The 15,265-nt window shown below is 35.5% G+C and overlaps 1 protein-coding gene across 1 annotated transcript in view; it reads left to right on the forward strand.

Moving 5' to 3' along the window:
• Positions 1 to 3,613: 3,613 nt before the first annotated feature.
• Positions 3,614 to 15,265, forward strand: part of Gabra1 (gamma-aminobutyric acid type A receptor subunit alpha1) — a 50,903-nt gene continuing 39,251 nt past the window's right edge. The window contains exons 1-2 of the mRNA XM_050138733.1: positions 3,614 to 3,693; positions 7,281 to 7,390. Coding sequence (XP_049994690.1) covers positions 3,620 to 3,693; positions 7,281 to 7,390 — 184 coding nt within the window. The 5' untranslated portion in view covers positions 3,614 to 3,619. The remainder of the gene's footprint in view (positions 3,694 to 7,280; positions 7,391 to 15,265) is intronic.

Consider the following 15,265-nt stretch of genomic DNA (forward strand, 5'->3'; position numbering starts at 1 on the left):
AAGAAGAAGAAGAAGAAGAAGAAGAAGAAGAAGAAGAAGAAGAAGAAGAAGAAGAAGAAGAAGAAGAAGAAGAAGAAGAAGAAGAAGAAGAAGAAAAACCCTTGTACTTTTTCTATTTTCCTGACTTCTAAACACCCATCCTCTCTCCCATTTTTCTGATCCGAGAATGATGGAGTTCATGGCAAAGGCATGTTTCCGGAAATGGAGACATGCCTCTCAAACCCAAAAATGATTTATGTAAAGTTAAACATTCGGAAACCGGGTAGAAATCCAGAGTTAGGGGCATCTGTGCTTTCTTCATGACAACACACACAGAGAAAGGTTAAAAACCCGGTTCTGAAGCTTGTCTGGCTGTCCTCTATGCTACAGATGAAAGGCAGGGTGCAAAGCGCTGGGAACCTAAGAAAGTACGAAGGGACTCTAAAGCTAGGGGCCCATCCCCTAGCGGGCAGGGTTCTTCCCTCACCGTCCCTGGCTCTGCAACATGCTGCGATTTAGACATATGTGTGGGAGTGTTCAAGGGAGAAGAAGTCGAGAGGACAGAGCGCTCCCCACACGTGTCAGCCTGCCTCTCCCTGCTTCATAGCTTGCGTTCATTCATATGGATGCAGTAGTTAAATATTTGATCAGAGGTAGGAGAGTTACAAGGATCGGTTGTTCTTTAATGAGCACACCTTGGAATAGTGTGCGAGAGAGAAGATTTCCTAAGTGTAGCCCCCAAGTCTAACCCTTTCTCCCCTTCCCTCCCCCATCCCAGTCCCACCTCCTACCCACCAAAATAAAGGAATGCTTGCAGTAGATTGAAGAAAGATTTGAGTCGGGAGCTACAGAGAAAGGGATTAGGGCCAGAGCGGTGCAAGTTAAATTGCGCTGCATTTAAAAAAAAAAAAAATTAAAATGGGCGGATTGGTGTCCAGATCCAGTGGCTGGTACCACCTTCCTTTCTAAAATAAAATCTCTCTGGCATGAAGTCACCGCCTATTTCACATCCGGTTTGCGCTGGGACGTATTACTACTGTCTTGGTACAGAGAAATCTTTTGTTGTATAGCTGCAGATTGGATATTGGGAAGCAAATTTGGGTATGAAATCTCCAGTGCAGGAGCACGCAGAGCCCATGATGGCTCAGACCGAGTGAGTGAGCGCGGCGCGAGGACGCCCTCCGCCCGGCGCGCCCGCGCTCGCACACTCGCGCAGCTCTGGCTCACCGCGATCCTCTCTCCCACACTTTTCTCCCTGGTCTGGAGCGATCCGGTGCCCAGAGGGGGCCCCGAGGTAAGTGAGACTTTGGACCGCGAACACTCAGAGCTTGCAGCGTGCCTTGTCGTAGCTGGAGAGGCAGGGATGCTCTGGAGGGGAAGAGAGCAGGAGCCAGCAGGACAGGAGCTGAAGCTGGGAGCAGGTAGAAACAAGGAATGTTTTTCTTTCAGGGTGAAAACTGCAGCGATATTGGAGCAGGATTTTCTCTTCCTTCTCTTCTCTCTGAGGCAGATTTTAATGTACCCTGAGGGGTGGGTGGTGACATGCTGTTTTGATTTTTTTTTTTTTTTCTGGCCAAGGGGAGCTGGGGTGAGTTGGGGAGGGGCGCTGGGATTTGCCATCAGCTGAAGTTAAGAGGCTAGAACAGAAAACCTGTCACCCTCTTCCATCCTATGGAAGACTCGCTCACCCTGCTGGAACACTTCCCTTCTCCCTTATCCAGCACCCGCGGCTGAAATGCCCTCTGATATAGGGGTCTCTCTCATTCGGGGAATGAGAAGCTAAACTTACTTGATCTGGGTGGCAGGGGAGGTGGGTAGTGGAGCATGTGTCTGGCCAGGGGTAGCCTGGAGGTGGAGATGGGGAAAGAGACTGCTCCGTGCTCTCTTTTCAACTATTATGTTTGTATTCGCAAGAAACTTTCTTCCTCCACAGCTGAAGTGCCAGGGCAGGGTTGTTTTCCTCCAAATATCAAAAGCTATGGTGTCTGAGCTTGGGGTTCTGTTTCCTTCACCCCTTTAGGACTTTCTCCCTTTTCTAGAATCAATGGGAATTAATAGGGCCAAGAGAAGATATGTTGCTACTCAGAACACATGTTAATTTTCTTTTGAAAGGGTGAATTATCATTGTGTGATTTGGATCCAATATTTTAACTTAATGATATTTATCCAAGCTGTCTTGTCATATTCTACTCCTGTGTGTCCAAAGCAGCCACCGAATGAAGGAAAGCTAGGATGAAGCTCACAGTTCTTATCTACATCATTGCACTCTGAATCAATTCGGGCTCCTTGCTTACATGTCTGTTTGTGAGGGGTTTTACTGGTTGGCATGATCCCGGAGAGTGTGGAGAGCATTTTGTTGATGTGTTTAAAGGCATACCACATGGTACCTACAGAGTGCTCAATGTGAAAAAATAGGTTTTATAAGGCTTCCATCTATTCAACCCCGAATCTGCTAAAGAGTTAAGATTCAGGAAAGTGGTAAAAGAAAATACATGTGATAGTTTTCGTTGTAGGACAGGAATTAATTTCAGTGCATTTAAGTAACTATATCTGCTTCTTATCCAGGTAGTGCTCAGGGCATCAAAATATGGATCAATAAATATGTATATATGCACACATAATTATATGAATACATACAACACACACACATATATATTTATAAGTGCTCCATTCTATATTCCCTTTTTCTTGCAGTATCCCTCTAACCACAACCAAATTCAAAAATCAGTTAATGATTGATCGTACTTTACCTAAGTGGGAATAAATATCCTTTTCTTTCCATGCAAAGCAAACCACTTAAGCTTCCATCTGTTGGAGATGAAGCATTTCTAGCAGCAACCTGAAAGAAATTAGAGAATGCATACAAGATATGTGTGGGTATGTTTGTACGCATTAATGTGTGTGTGTGTGTGTGTGTGTGTGTGTGTGTGTGTCTGGGGGAGAGAGAGAGAGAAAGAGAGAGAGAGAGAGAGAGAGCACATGGCTTGACTATAAAGTGTACCTTTTAGCTTCATAGAAACATTAGTGGGCATATTTAACATCCACACAGAAGCACGACTTTGGCATTCAACAGTGTGTTTCGAATGGTTTTTAAAAAGAGGTAAATACAGTTGCTTCTGAAATCAAGGTACAGAGACGTATTCAGTCAACAGGAGGTATTAACCTACCACATCCCACCTACCTGCATGCTCTCCTGATAGAGACACCAAGCTAAAATCTTTCAATTATGGATTCTGCCACAAGGACCCAAATCACAAAGGTCAAATTTTTCAGATGATCAACAACAGCAGAAAGGAATCAGGCAGCAAGTAATGGAAATTTAAAAGCTATTTTAGAAACCAACTCACAGTTTTTGTGTTGAGCAATACTGTCACCTGAAAGCATTTCAACTTGTATTCTTTTTACAGGATAAACTAAAACACTGGTATATTTTTGAATGAAGAGATGGTAAGGAAGGTGGAGAGTGGATGGTCCAGGCTTCTATTGCTTCCAATGAGGTGTCATATTCCAGTGAGGTCATTTCCTGACTTCAAAGCATTCATCTGAACTGCCTCAGTCAGCCCTAGTGGTTATAACCTGATGTTTCTTGCAAGACACATTGATCTCTACTTATTCCACTTTTCAGTTGCACAAGTCCGTGATGAAGAAAAGTCCGGGTCTCTCTGACTATCTTTGGGCCTGGATCCTCGTTCTCAGCACTCTATCAGGAAGAAGGTGGGGGCACTTTATCTTAAATCTGCATGAAAATTTCTGTAATTTTACATTTATTCCATCAGGGGGAAGAGAATTGTCCATGGCTGAATTCATGACTAAGGGAATTAAGATAACTTAACTGCAACAGAATTTCAGCTAAGATTAAAGAATAGACTAGGACATGAAAAGAACTTTCTTATTAGAATGCTCGCTAGAATACACTTAAGAAGCTTCTTTAGGCTAGGAAATATCTGAATTCAACTTTTAAGGCTGAAATAGAACTTTGCAGTTTTTATTTGTAACTGAACAACAAAGCCTGTAGTTTCCTAATTTACAAAAAAAAGTTACTGGATTAATTTCTGCATGCCTTATAAATTGTAAATTAATTTTCCAACAAAAAATTCTAATCATTTGCAAAAATCATAGAGTAAGCTGTACAAACATGGGAGTAGAAAAGTTAAAATAATATTTATAACTTGAATGTCATGTCTATGAACATGTGCATATTGTATTATAAATAAAGATTGATAAACCAACAGAGATGCACTGTACCAGACGAATATTTTAAAATACTAGATAAAAATTAAACTGCGCTAATCAAGCATATGTACTAGGAAGACATGATGTGAATAAATTTCAGTAAGTTCAACTGACAAAAATATTTTCTAATTAACCAATCAAGAACATGAGATTAAAAAAATGAGATACCGTATTAGCAAATGACCAAATGGTTTATATTGTCTTTTATCTACTTAATGGCTTTTGATTAATCTATTCTTGTGCCTCATTGGAAGGTTCTCGTCAATATCCTAAAATTCTGAACTCCTTGAAATGTAATAGGGAATGAATATGAGTCAAAGTCAGGGGTATGAAGTCTTGGAAAGGCAGAGGTTTCAGAGAAATGGTTTTCAATGAGATTCTGACTGTGCTACATTTTAGCCTTATCATGTAAATAAATATCAGATGATACTTATATCAGATATACTGTCAGATACTCTGAATTTGAGGAGTTAAGTGATAACTGAATTCTGAAAAATTATATGAAGTGTTACTATTATAATGACCTGTAGGTGGAGTTAGTGCACAGCATTTTATTACAGAGTAGTTCATATGGAATCAAAAGCACGTTTAGTAACTGACATTTCTCTTCCAAATGCATATTCAGTTTAGGGTATTCTACATTGGTATTAGTATTCATATTTCCCAAAAAAAATCATCTTAATCTTTCTCCTGGGGTTCTTCTGTGTCAGTTGTATCTTTACATATGGAATTAGAAGTCAGCTTGAAGGGGAACCTGATTACAAAATCATAATAAATGAAGATTTCCATTCTGAATGGGATAGCAGGACTGGTCTTGCTGGGGAAGGGGTTGATCTCTTTGGTATTTGCATTCCAGTGCTAACAATTGTTGAAAGCAAGATTTGTAAGCTGAAAAGATTTCTTGCATTTTACATCAGCTCTGCAAACACGGGGAGCACAGATAAAGGTAACAGATACCAGGGATCCTGAGGGTTGTGTTAGCAGCCTAAACACCCTCTGATATCATCTTACCTCCTTTCCTCTCTAAAATTTATTGCTTTTTCCCTAAGAGTTTTCTCCAAAAAAAGAATTTGCTGAATTCTTAGGTGTGTTCATATTTCCTTCTCATCTTTATCAAGGTGACCTTCCAATGTCCTTGAAAGATGCATGGATGGCATTTGGTTTGTGGCAATGAATTTTTATAAATAATTCCTTTCAGAAAACTACTTTTTCCCTTTGCCTTACTGCTGTCATCTGCCCATGAGACGGGCGGGAAGTCACACGCTCTCTGAAAATTTGATTAAAAAAACAAACAAACAAACAAACAAACAAAATGAAACAGCAGGATGTTTAATTTTCTAAAGGAGAGTAAGTCCTCAATTGCCGGGACATGGCAGATAGATTAATGTTTAATTTAAGGGACTAAATATGATTTCATAGAAACAAATTTCATATATTTAATGTCACAGAGAACTTGAACTTAGTACTAGTGAATTTTTAAAACTCTATGAGCACAGTAGACACTGAAAGGACGTACAACTCAGTGAACGTCTATGCAGTTAAAACAGGCATTCAGAAAAGGAACGGTGACGATTCACATTAAATTTACCCTTTCACAATGAGTGTCCTTTATGCATTTATCCATCACAGAACTAGAAAAACTAAATATGTTTGTATCCTTCAAGGGGCCGTTATCTGCATTCAGGCCTTCCTTATTCCCTTCTATTTAGCCCAGATAATTGGGTGTGTCTTGTTTTTATTTGCAAGGTTTAAATAAAATCTTATAAAATTAAGAAAAAGAAAAGTGGTATTTGAACTTGGCGTATACAAAATTAGTAGCTTGTGAAACAGCATTTGTTTCTGAAGTGCTAATAGATTATATATGGTTATTATCAAATAAGTCAATCCTGGTTTAAAATGCCACTTTTTTACATATATTTTTAACTACGTAACTACACATGAGTAAAGCAAAAGAATAATAAAATTTAAATATGAAGTGTGTAGATATGTTACCCTTTCTTAGTTTTATACACTCTATCCACTTACTCTTTCCACTCAAGGTCAGAGCTTTCCCTGAATTCTGCCAGCAAGTGTATGCTCTTTCTAAGACATAAACTCCATCTCTCCATGGATTTTGAAAGTGTCACGCAAATCATTACATTAAAATAAGATTGAATTTTTATAGATAATAAAAGGATTGGTATAGGAAACACACAGTATACAAGGTATAACCTAAATGGTTGAAAACCAGAATCGAAACACTAAGGGATAGAACCCATATCCTCAAACAGGAAGACACAGGAATTGCTGTTCCTTTACAGAAAAATAAAGTGTTTTCTCAGAAGGTGAAGAAAACTGAGTTCTGGCCTGAGCTGTGCTCTTAAGTAGTGGCATCTTAAAACACAAGCCCAAGGTTTCGTGCACCTTGCAGCAAGAGTATTAACTTGACTTTTTTCATAATGGCCTACTACATCTAACCCCAGGAATGACCAAATTCAATCAAATAAAGGTTTAAATAAAATTTCAAAATTTGTTCATACATCTCAGGGGAATGAAAAATTTCCACGTTGATAAGTTATAATTAACATAATAAATCATTTGTATACCTTCCTTTCTTGAATATTTTAAATGGACAACCAAAAATTAAAAGCACAGAGTATGAAAAGGAAATTGGAAAAGGAAGTTTGGTAGGTGAAAAAAATACATATTTAATTTTTAAATAAACTTTTATATTAGTTTTATAACCCACATAGAGACGTATGCACATAGATAAACAAAAGTAATGTGGATGAAAGCCTCCAAGATGGCTTTTATAAAATGAGTTAATATCCTGGCTTGTTCAGGGAAGATATGTCTAAGACTCACTAACTTTAGAGAACTGAAAACGTAGACTTAGATCTCATTTTCTATATTAAAATTAAAAGTCCATCACCAATGAGACCACAGATGAGAAAGTGACAATTGTGTTATAATTACTTTCAAACTTGCAACAGCAAGGAAAGTAATAAAATCTGAGAAAGGCTTTGAATGGTAAGAGGTTTGGTGGAAATTTACAATTTTGTGCTCTTGTTTTCTTATTCTTTCCTCAGCTATGGACAGCCCTCCCAGGATGAACTTAAAGACAATACCACTGTCTTCACGAGGATTTTGGACCGACTGCTGGATGGTTATGACAATCGTTTGAGACCAGGGTTGGGAGGTAAGCTATACTCTCACACTATTCTTTAGAAAATTCAGTGTTATTAAATCTTGATTAGTATATCTCTGCTTTCTCTTCAAATGGTAACAAAAAATGTTAGCATACGATTGATTAATCCTATTTTAATAAATCACTAATCCAATTTACTAAGATAGTTTCTGCACATACATAAATATGTTGAAAGACAGACACAAATTCTTATATTTACACAGAAGATATGTATATATATACTCTTGACAAGCACAGTGTTTTTATTTCTCTGTCTAATGACTTGGTTATAGAAAAAGAAAGGTAATATTCTCCCATTTAGTATGATTTATCAGCTTCACCTGCACTGTTCTGCCTGTACTGAATTCTATCTCTGATTCTATGCTAGAAATATTTACTTTAGAAGATCATATATTCAATCATACCTTTGTGTTATATTACCCAATCTCTATGATCAAAGCTGAATAAGACAGATGGTAGTGTTTCATTTTTAAACGATACCTTTGAAAATATTTTATAATTTAATTTAGTAAAGTTGATGCTTCTTATAAAATAATTAATTGATTAATTTATTAAGGAATTTCTGTTAGGGAGAAAACAATGTTCAATTGTATGTATTTAATATTATATGCGCACTAGTGCCCACCAGAATTTGCATGCTGATTTGAATAATCCTTGAAAAAAATAACATACTACCTTACTGTGATTGAGTAAAGACTAATAAAGCCATGCCAAAATATTGATCTTAAACAAAACAAACAAAATGAAGAAAGAAACTGTGATTCAAAATCTCATGGGAAACTGACATATGACTCTTTGACTCCAATTTACAACCAAATTGTCACCTTTACAAAGAACAGAAATGTATAGTAATATTTAAGCAGCTATATGAAGAGTCACTTCTTATTAAGCTAGATAGAACAGATAAATGAAGCCGAACTTAAGAACTAAAGCACTGGTTTTCAAACAAACTGGTATCATGGATTTAGAATCATTCATTCAATCACTGTTCAGCGGTGGTACTGTAATGAAAGACATTGTAGATGCTAGTCATCTTCTCTCTACTCGTGAGCTATGTTTCAAGATCCAAAGTCTCTAAAAAAAAACCATATAGCTTGTATATTAGCATCACATGGACGGAAATCATGCTTCTATTTTAAAGCTGGCAAAAGTAATTATCGTTTCATATGTTAAGAGGAGAGTGCCTCACCAAAGTCACATCGGGGTGTATATACATACATACATACATACATACATACACATATATATATATACATATACTTATCAGGTGTACTATCTTATCAATTTCAAAAATTAATTTTGGACATGGTTTCTTCAGGTTTGGCCTGAACCTTGATTCTTTTAACTTCTTGGGGGAGTAAATAGTATTGCAAAGTTGCTGCATATAACGCCATGTACTCATAGACTCAGATACTAAGAGGTCTGAGAATGGAGGGTAGGCACATTATGTCTGATGCTCCAAAAACAGTCTAGGTGGATTAGGAAGCCTCTCTGTCAAGAAAAAGTCAAACCTTACATTTGAGATAAAATATTCATAAAATGGATAGCACAAATTGGTTCTTAATGTAAAAATATAATGTCGTTGTGTATCTAAGCATTTGGATTGATGCTAAGAAATTTGCTATCTTTGCAAACCATCTGAATAAATTGCAAAGACTAGAGATAAGGGATGTACAAATTGATGCAACCACTAGGTTATTGATACAAATTATAAAAAGAAAGGCTTCTAAAATTTCTGATACATATTTCCTTTACTTAATGTCCATCCTGTCTCAGGTCCAACCTTAGAGTAGGATAGACCTCATATGCCAATAGTTTAGGAAATCATATTTTTACCTTATTGTGTGTATGTAAATATCCTCTGAACGTTTTCATGTGACTTTCAATTTGCTAGAGAATTTTCTATAAATGCACACGTGCACACAGTTCCTCTAATCATCATTTGTGATTGTACTGTTATTAGAGTCTGAGTAACAAGGCATGACTGCTAATTTTCATTTAATTGTACATTCTAACTCCTTAATAAATGTTTTTGTACCTACACCTAAACCACAGAGAGCCGTGCATTGCGAACAGACAGCCTAAAGTACAAATTCAAAGTTAACCTTTGAGATCTATGACATTGAAAGATTTTCTTAAAGCAATAGCTACATTATCAGAATATTACCGTGTGTTCGTCTAGAACTGCTTAATCTCGGAAAATAGCAGAAGCAGACTTGTGGGTTAGAGAACAGAAATAATGGTTAATCTCACAAAGGTCAAGTATATTCTTATAAAGGAACAGAAACTCATGATTTAGAAATTTTTTTTTTAAAAATGAATGTGTTTTAATCTCTAGGAAAAAATTATTTTTCTTTATCTCATTCTTGAAAATGCTGACTTAAAGAATATGATGGTCATAAGAAACAAAGGAAAATATAGTAGAAATCTTGTTTCTGTTTCTATTTTAAATATTGGCTTGGAATGTAATGAAACCAAATGTCCAAGAGCTGAGTTTTTTTTTAAAAAAAAAAACTATAATATTGAATAACCTTATTTTTTTTTTACATTTTGATGGACAGTCCTAATTAATGGACAAGCAGCCATGCAACTGTTGTAGGATCAAAACAGTTTATGCACATTTTGATATTAAATATCTAGACAATAACAGTTAAAAGTTGACATTTTTATAATATAATCAGCTATGAGTTTTCAGAAAATAGTTAGCTCTGATAATGACTGGCTAAACTGAAATTATCTTATATTTTTAAGAATAAAATATTTAATTACATTATTTGCTATATATCCCATAATTTAAGAATGGTATGGTTACTAGGAAATTTCTGTAAAAAATGAGATTCTCACATTTATTATTATTATTTACAAAACTCATTTACTTCCAGAAGAAAAGAATATGTAAAGGAAGAGTCGAGGTTTTATCTTGCATGAAAACAAGGCAAAAACTTTCTAGTAGTTTGCTCATAGTTACATTTGACATAAACTTTCTCCTAGAAAGAAACCCTATTGTCTTCTTCATCATGTTTAAACAAAGTGAAAAACAGAGATGTTTCTTCTAAATACAGTCAGGAAATAGAGATATGGCAATGAAACTTAAGGTTGTGTAAGTAATTCTTCAATAGGCATATCCATTACGACATCTCCAGCTTTATTATTTTGGAGTGTACATCCGGATATAATTAGCAATGAAATTCAAGACTTGGTTGGTCCAGGTATTGGAAATCAGCTTTCAGACATTATAATACTAGTGTAAAAAGTTAGTCCCTGTCCCTGTTAGCACCAAGTATCAACTCAAGAAAGAGTAAATAGAAGTATAAAATGAGGAGAAATTTTCTGGTGGAGGCTGTTTTTTTTTAATATTGTTGTTTTTAAAAATGGGTGAACCAAAATAAATTAGAACATGTAGTACAGTACTAATTATTGAATGTCAAATGAACAAAAAATTAATGAGTCAGTGAAGTTCATACTTCACATAAAAATAAATGCAGAAAATTTGATTTAAAATTATAAATAGCTTGAAAATGTATAGACTCATCAATAATTACTGAATATTTTCTCATTTATAATCTCTTGTTTTTGTGGCAAGAGAACAAGAGACTCTTCTTGCAAGCAGAAAACTCAAAGTGTGATTGACTAACCTAAGTTCAAGACTAAAAGAGTTAAATAGTTGGGAAAATAAAGGTGAAAACCAGAGAGAGATGGAAAGATAAGAAAAGATAAAGTTCAAGAAGAAAGAAAGGGAAAGAGAGGCCAGGGATGGGACTGCAGTGTAGCAAGAAGCATCAGAATGGCGGAGAGGACTAGAGACAGTTCTGAAACAGAGGAGGACATGGGCACCGCCCAGAGACACACAACTTCTTATGTTTGTCTATAAACAGGACCAAATTGAATGTTCACAATAAATTGTTTTTTTTTAATACTTTTCTCTATATGTTAAAATATATTAAGGATGCCTGTGTGTTCTCAGATTTTCCCCAAACTAAGCAACGGTATAGACCTGGGTGAAATTGGATTTGTCTATATATAGACTTCATTCCAACTCTTGGAACTGTAAAAAATAATCCACAGGCAGTCACCAAATGTTTAATGCTGAAGAAATATTTCAGAGGTTCTAAGAAAAAGGGATACCTTGTCTCTACACCCCATCTTTTTTGTAGAGACCTCTTCCATTTTGTGGTATGCTTCAGTTCCACTGTGAACCAGACTGGCATATAGTGAACATATTGTACAGATATCCTCATTTTACCCTTTTCAAAACAAATCCTAGCAAATCCATGGTTCACTGTAATAGAAATGGGATGGAGCACAGGAGATAAAATATGGGTAAAGTCACAACTAAAGGACTTACAGAAACTCTTCATCCCTTCTTTTTTTTTTTGTCTCTGGTATTTCTTGGAAGTACTGTTAACTTCTAAATCTACTTTTACGTTTAATGATGTAACAAATAATGTAAGGAATGATGGATGGCTCTCAAAAGATTTTGTCACTAAACTACACAGATAAGGAAAGCCAAGGAAGGAGATGTGAGTCAATATTTTAGTGTTACAGGCCCAGCTGGGGGAGTAGAAAAGTAAAATGTATAGATACATAGAGTTTAATACAGTGAGTCTATCTCTGCTATATATGAAGAGTATTTAGTTAAATATTTAATATTTCTGTTATATGCATTGTTGTTTTAATTTCTTTGGTTCTGGTCTTGTTCCTTTTCTAAATAAAAATAAATAGGTTAATGGGAATTTAAGCATCTCTTTGTGTCATTAGCAATCTTAGATACACAAAATATTTTAGAAGTAGTAGGCTTAAGAGGTAATCTTTGCCTCTAGATATATGTACTGGATTGTTTTATGTCAACTTGATACAATATAGAATCAAGAATGTGGAATTAAGAATCTCAACCTAAAAAAAAATGCCCTCTAGATTAGTCTGTAGTCTGCCTGTTGTTCATTTTCTCAACTGATGATTGATATGGTGGAAGCCAGGTCACTATAACTGGCATCACACTGGGTAGGTAGTCCTTCAAGTTGTAAGAAGGCAGACAAACCTACCCATGATGAAGCAAGCCAGTAAGAATCACTCCTCCATGACGTCTTCCGCATCAGCCCCTGCCTCCAGGTTTGCCAGACATGAGTTCTGGCTTTGACCTCCCCTTTCAGTGAAAAGGTGTGCTGTGGAACTGGATGCTGAAATAAACCCCTTTCCCCCTAGCTTTGTTTAGTCATGGTGTTTATCTCAGGAGTAGAAGCCTTAATTAAAACAGCATCCTTTATCTTTATTACTAGAATTTTTTTTCTAATCCCAGCCTTTAATCAAAGCTCTTGATAGCAAAAGGCAGGAGAACCTGGAGTTTAAAGTCATCATGGGTAGCAAAATAAATTCAGGCCAGCTCTGCTACAAGAGAACCTATAAAAGTAAACAGAGAAGCTAAAACAGAATAGTTTCTCCAATCTCGAGTTAGTCAAACTCTTACAAGATCTTTTGAACTAATTCTTAACGCAGCTATTATAAGAGGACTCAGCTTGAAAAAGCCAAATGCCTGAAGTTCTTTGTCACTGAAAAAATGATATTGGTTTCTCAGGGAATTTACTTGTCTTTTGGGTTTTGTTTTTCTTTCAAATATGAGAAAGGTGGAAAACTAAAGGAAGGCAAATGTGAGTGAACTGTATATTTTGTGCAATGCTTAAAAGTTTAAGTCACATCCAGGAGACAGAGGAAGGCGTATATCTACATGAGTTTGAAGCCAGCCTGGTCTACCAAGCGAGGCACCAAAGCTACACAGAGAAACCCTGTCTCAAAAAACAAAAACAAAAACGAAAAAAAGTTTAAGTCCAAACAAACGAGGAAACATTTGGAAGGAAGGGAGGAAGTGTAAATTTTTTAATCGAAACATAAGAAAATAAATTTAAAAATATAAAATAAAATTTATTTTCAATTTAAATTAAAATTAATTCATGAACTTTAATATTCAATAAAAAGACTTGCAAAAAATAAGCGCCAACATTCCCAATTAATCAGACCCAAAGTCTATGAAGGTCAATGAGCTCTCTTGCAGTTAGGTGATGTATATTAGTTGTGAAGGTGATTCTGAAGAAGACTGTTTTCAAGTTTAAATACTGTCACAATTTTTTTATTTTTGGTAGTGGATAAGTGCATAAAAATAAACTTGATAGTGAAGAAGTGAAATCCAATGTGAAATCCACAGCATCAAATGACTATTTTATACTTTTTTAAAAAATAAATAAATATAATTGACTAACTCATAAGATACCTGGTATTCAACAACCTTTTACAATTATTTGGCATCCCAAGTAATACTGAGATAAGAGAGAAAAATTATATTCATATTTAACGTTAAAATACTGGTTTGTCTTTGTGTTTGGATGAATTTCAAACAGCTTATATTTCTTTCACAATGTGATAGTCTTAGTATTAAAAAGGTCATATATATTGAAGAACATCACAAAATACAAATAAAAAGACTCTGCTTATTTAATCCCTTCTCATGATTGCTTTATTTTACAAAAAAAAAAAACCTGTTCTTGAAAAGAGTATTTAAAATTTATACACTTAGAATTATTAACTTTAAAATTATAGTTTTTTGGAGTTTGAATGCAAGTTATGGAACAGATGTCCAGATATTTGCAAATGCAGCACCCTTCAACAGAAAAAGTAGATGCAGACAGTCTATGACCTAAGAGAGAAAGACAGCTACCAAAACCCAAGAGACACAGTTCAATAAACAGAAAAACCCTCTGAATCTTTTCTGGTTGAAGTCTCCAGTTGGATTTTGAAAGCAGCTTATGTAATGGATCACCATTATATACTAAGGAATCTTCTAGTAATTTATAAGTATTCTATTCTAGTTGTTCTTGTTGTATGTCGATCATCTACAAGATCAATGCCAGGAATTTCCTCAGATAAGAGACTATACTCAGGTTACAAAAAACCAATCTTAGAAAATAGGAATGGATAATTTCTGTGCCCCTATAATTAATATTTTCTATCCTTTCCATTTCCACTTTTTTCCAGTATATTGGGAGGGCTCCTAAATGTTTTCTATAGATTATTTCATCTTATGATAGAATGTGAATTCTCTAAATGAAAATGTATATAATTTACCTGAGATAAGAACCTCAGAGTTAAGAATCACAGAAAATCATTTTTGGGAATGTAACAGAGAACTAATTCCTATGGGGTGAAATATTATCTGATATTGCTATGTTGCCATCATATATCTCAAGTACTACATGGTGTATCATGCCCCAAAGCTTTATATGACAGTATACATATAAAAAGAAGCTCATTTTCCCCAAGACTATCATGCATACCCTTTCTCTAAAATAAATACTATTCTAGAAGACAGCGCTCCTAAGACAATAGAAGGAAAACGTTTTTTTCAGTAGAAATGAAATGTATATGCTGTGCCATAGTAAAATCAATCGACTTTTTCCATATAGATGCTTGTATCATTTGAGTTCTCTGAACCCCATCCCACTATGTAGTCAGGGACATTATAGAGATCTTAAAGCATCTCTCTTCATCTATATCTAGTTTTAGATGGTAAACACAAACTAGGTTGATTTACAAATTAACTAGGGAAGAACTTCCATTTTTCCCCCTGTTGTATTAGGAGGATAGCAAGATTGAGAGATTAGTGTTGCTTCTGTGGCATGGTCCTGTCTATGTGATGGTGTTTAAGTGAGAACCCAGGGTATTTCCAGTTCTTAAACAGGACCATTTGAAACTAAGATTTTTGCATTTCTTTTATGATCCTGACTAATGTGAGTCCATTTGGTCTCAATATAGGATTTAATAAATTAAGAGCGCATGAAAACTTTCCCAATGAATATTTCCGAATTGTTCAGTTGACAG

The sequence above is a fragment of the Alexandromys fortis genome, unplaced genomic scaffold, assembly GCF_014885135.2.
Source record: "Alexandromys fortis isolate MF-2015 unplaced genomic scaffold, M_Fortis_MF-2015_v1.1 scaffold_11, whole genome shotgun sequence".
NCBI lineage: Eukaryota > Metazoa > Chordata > Mammalia > Rodentia > Cricetidae > Alexandromys > Alexandromys fortis.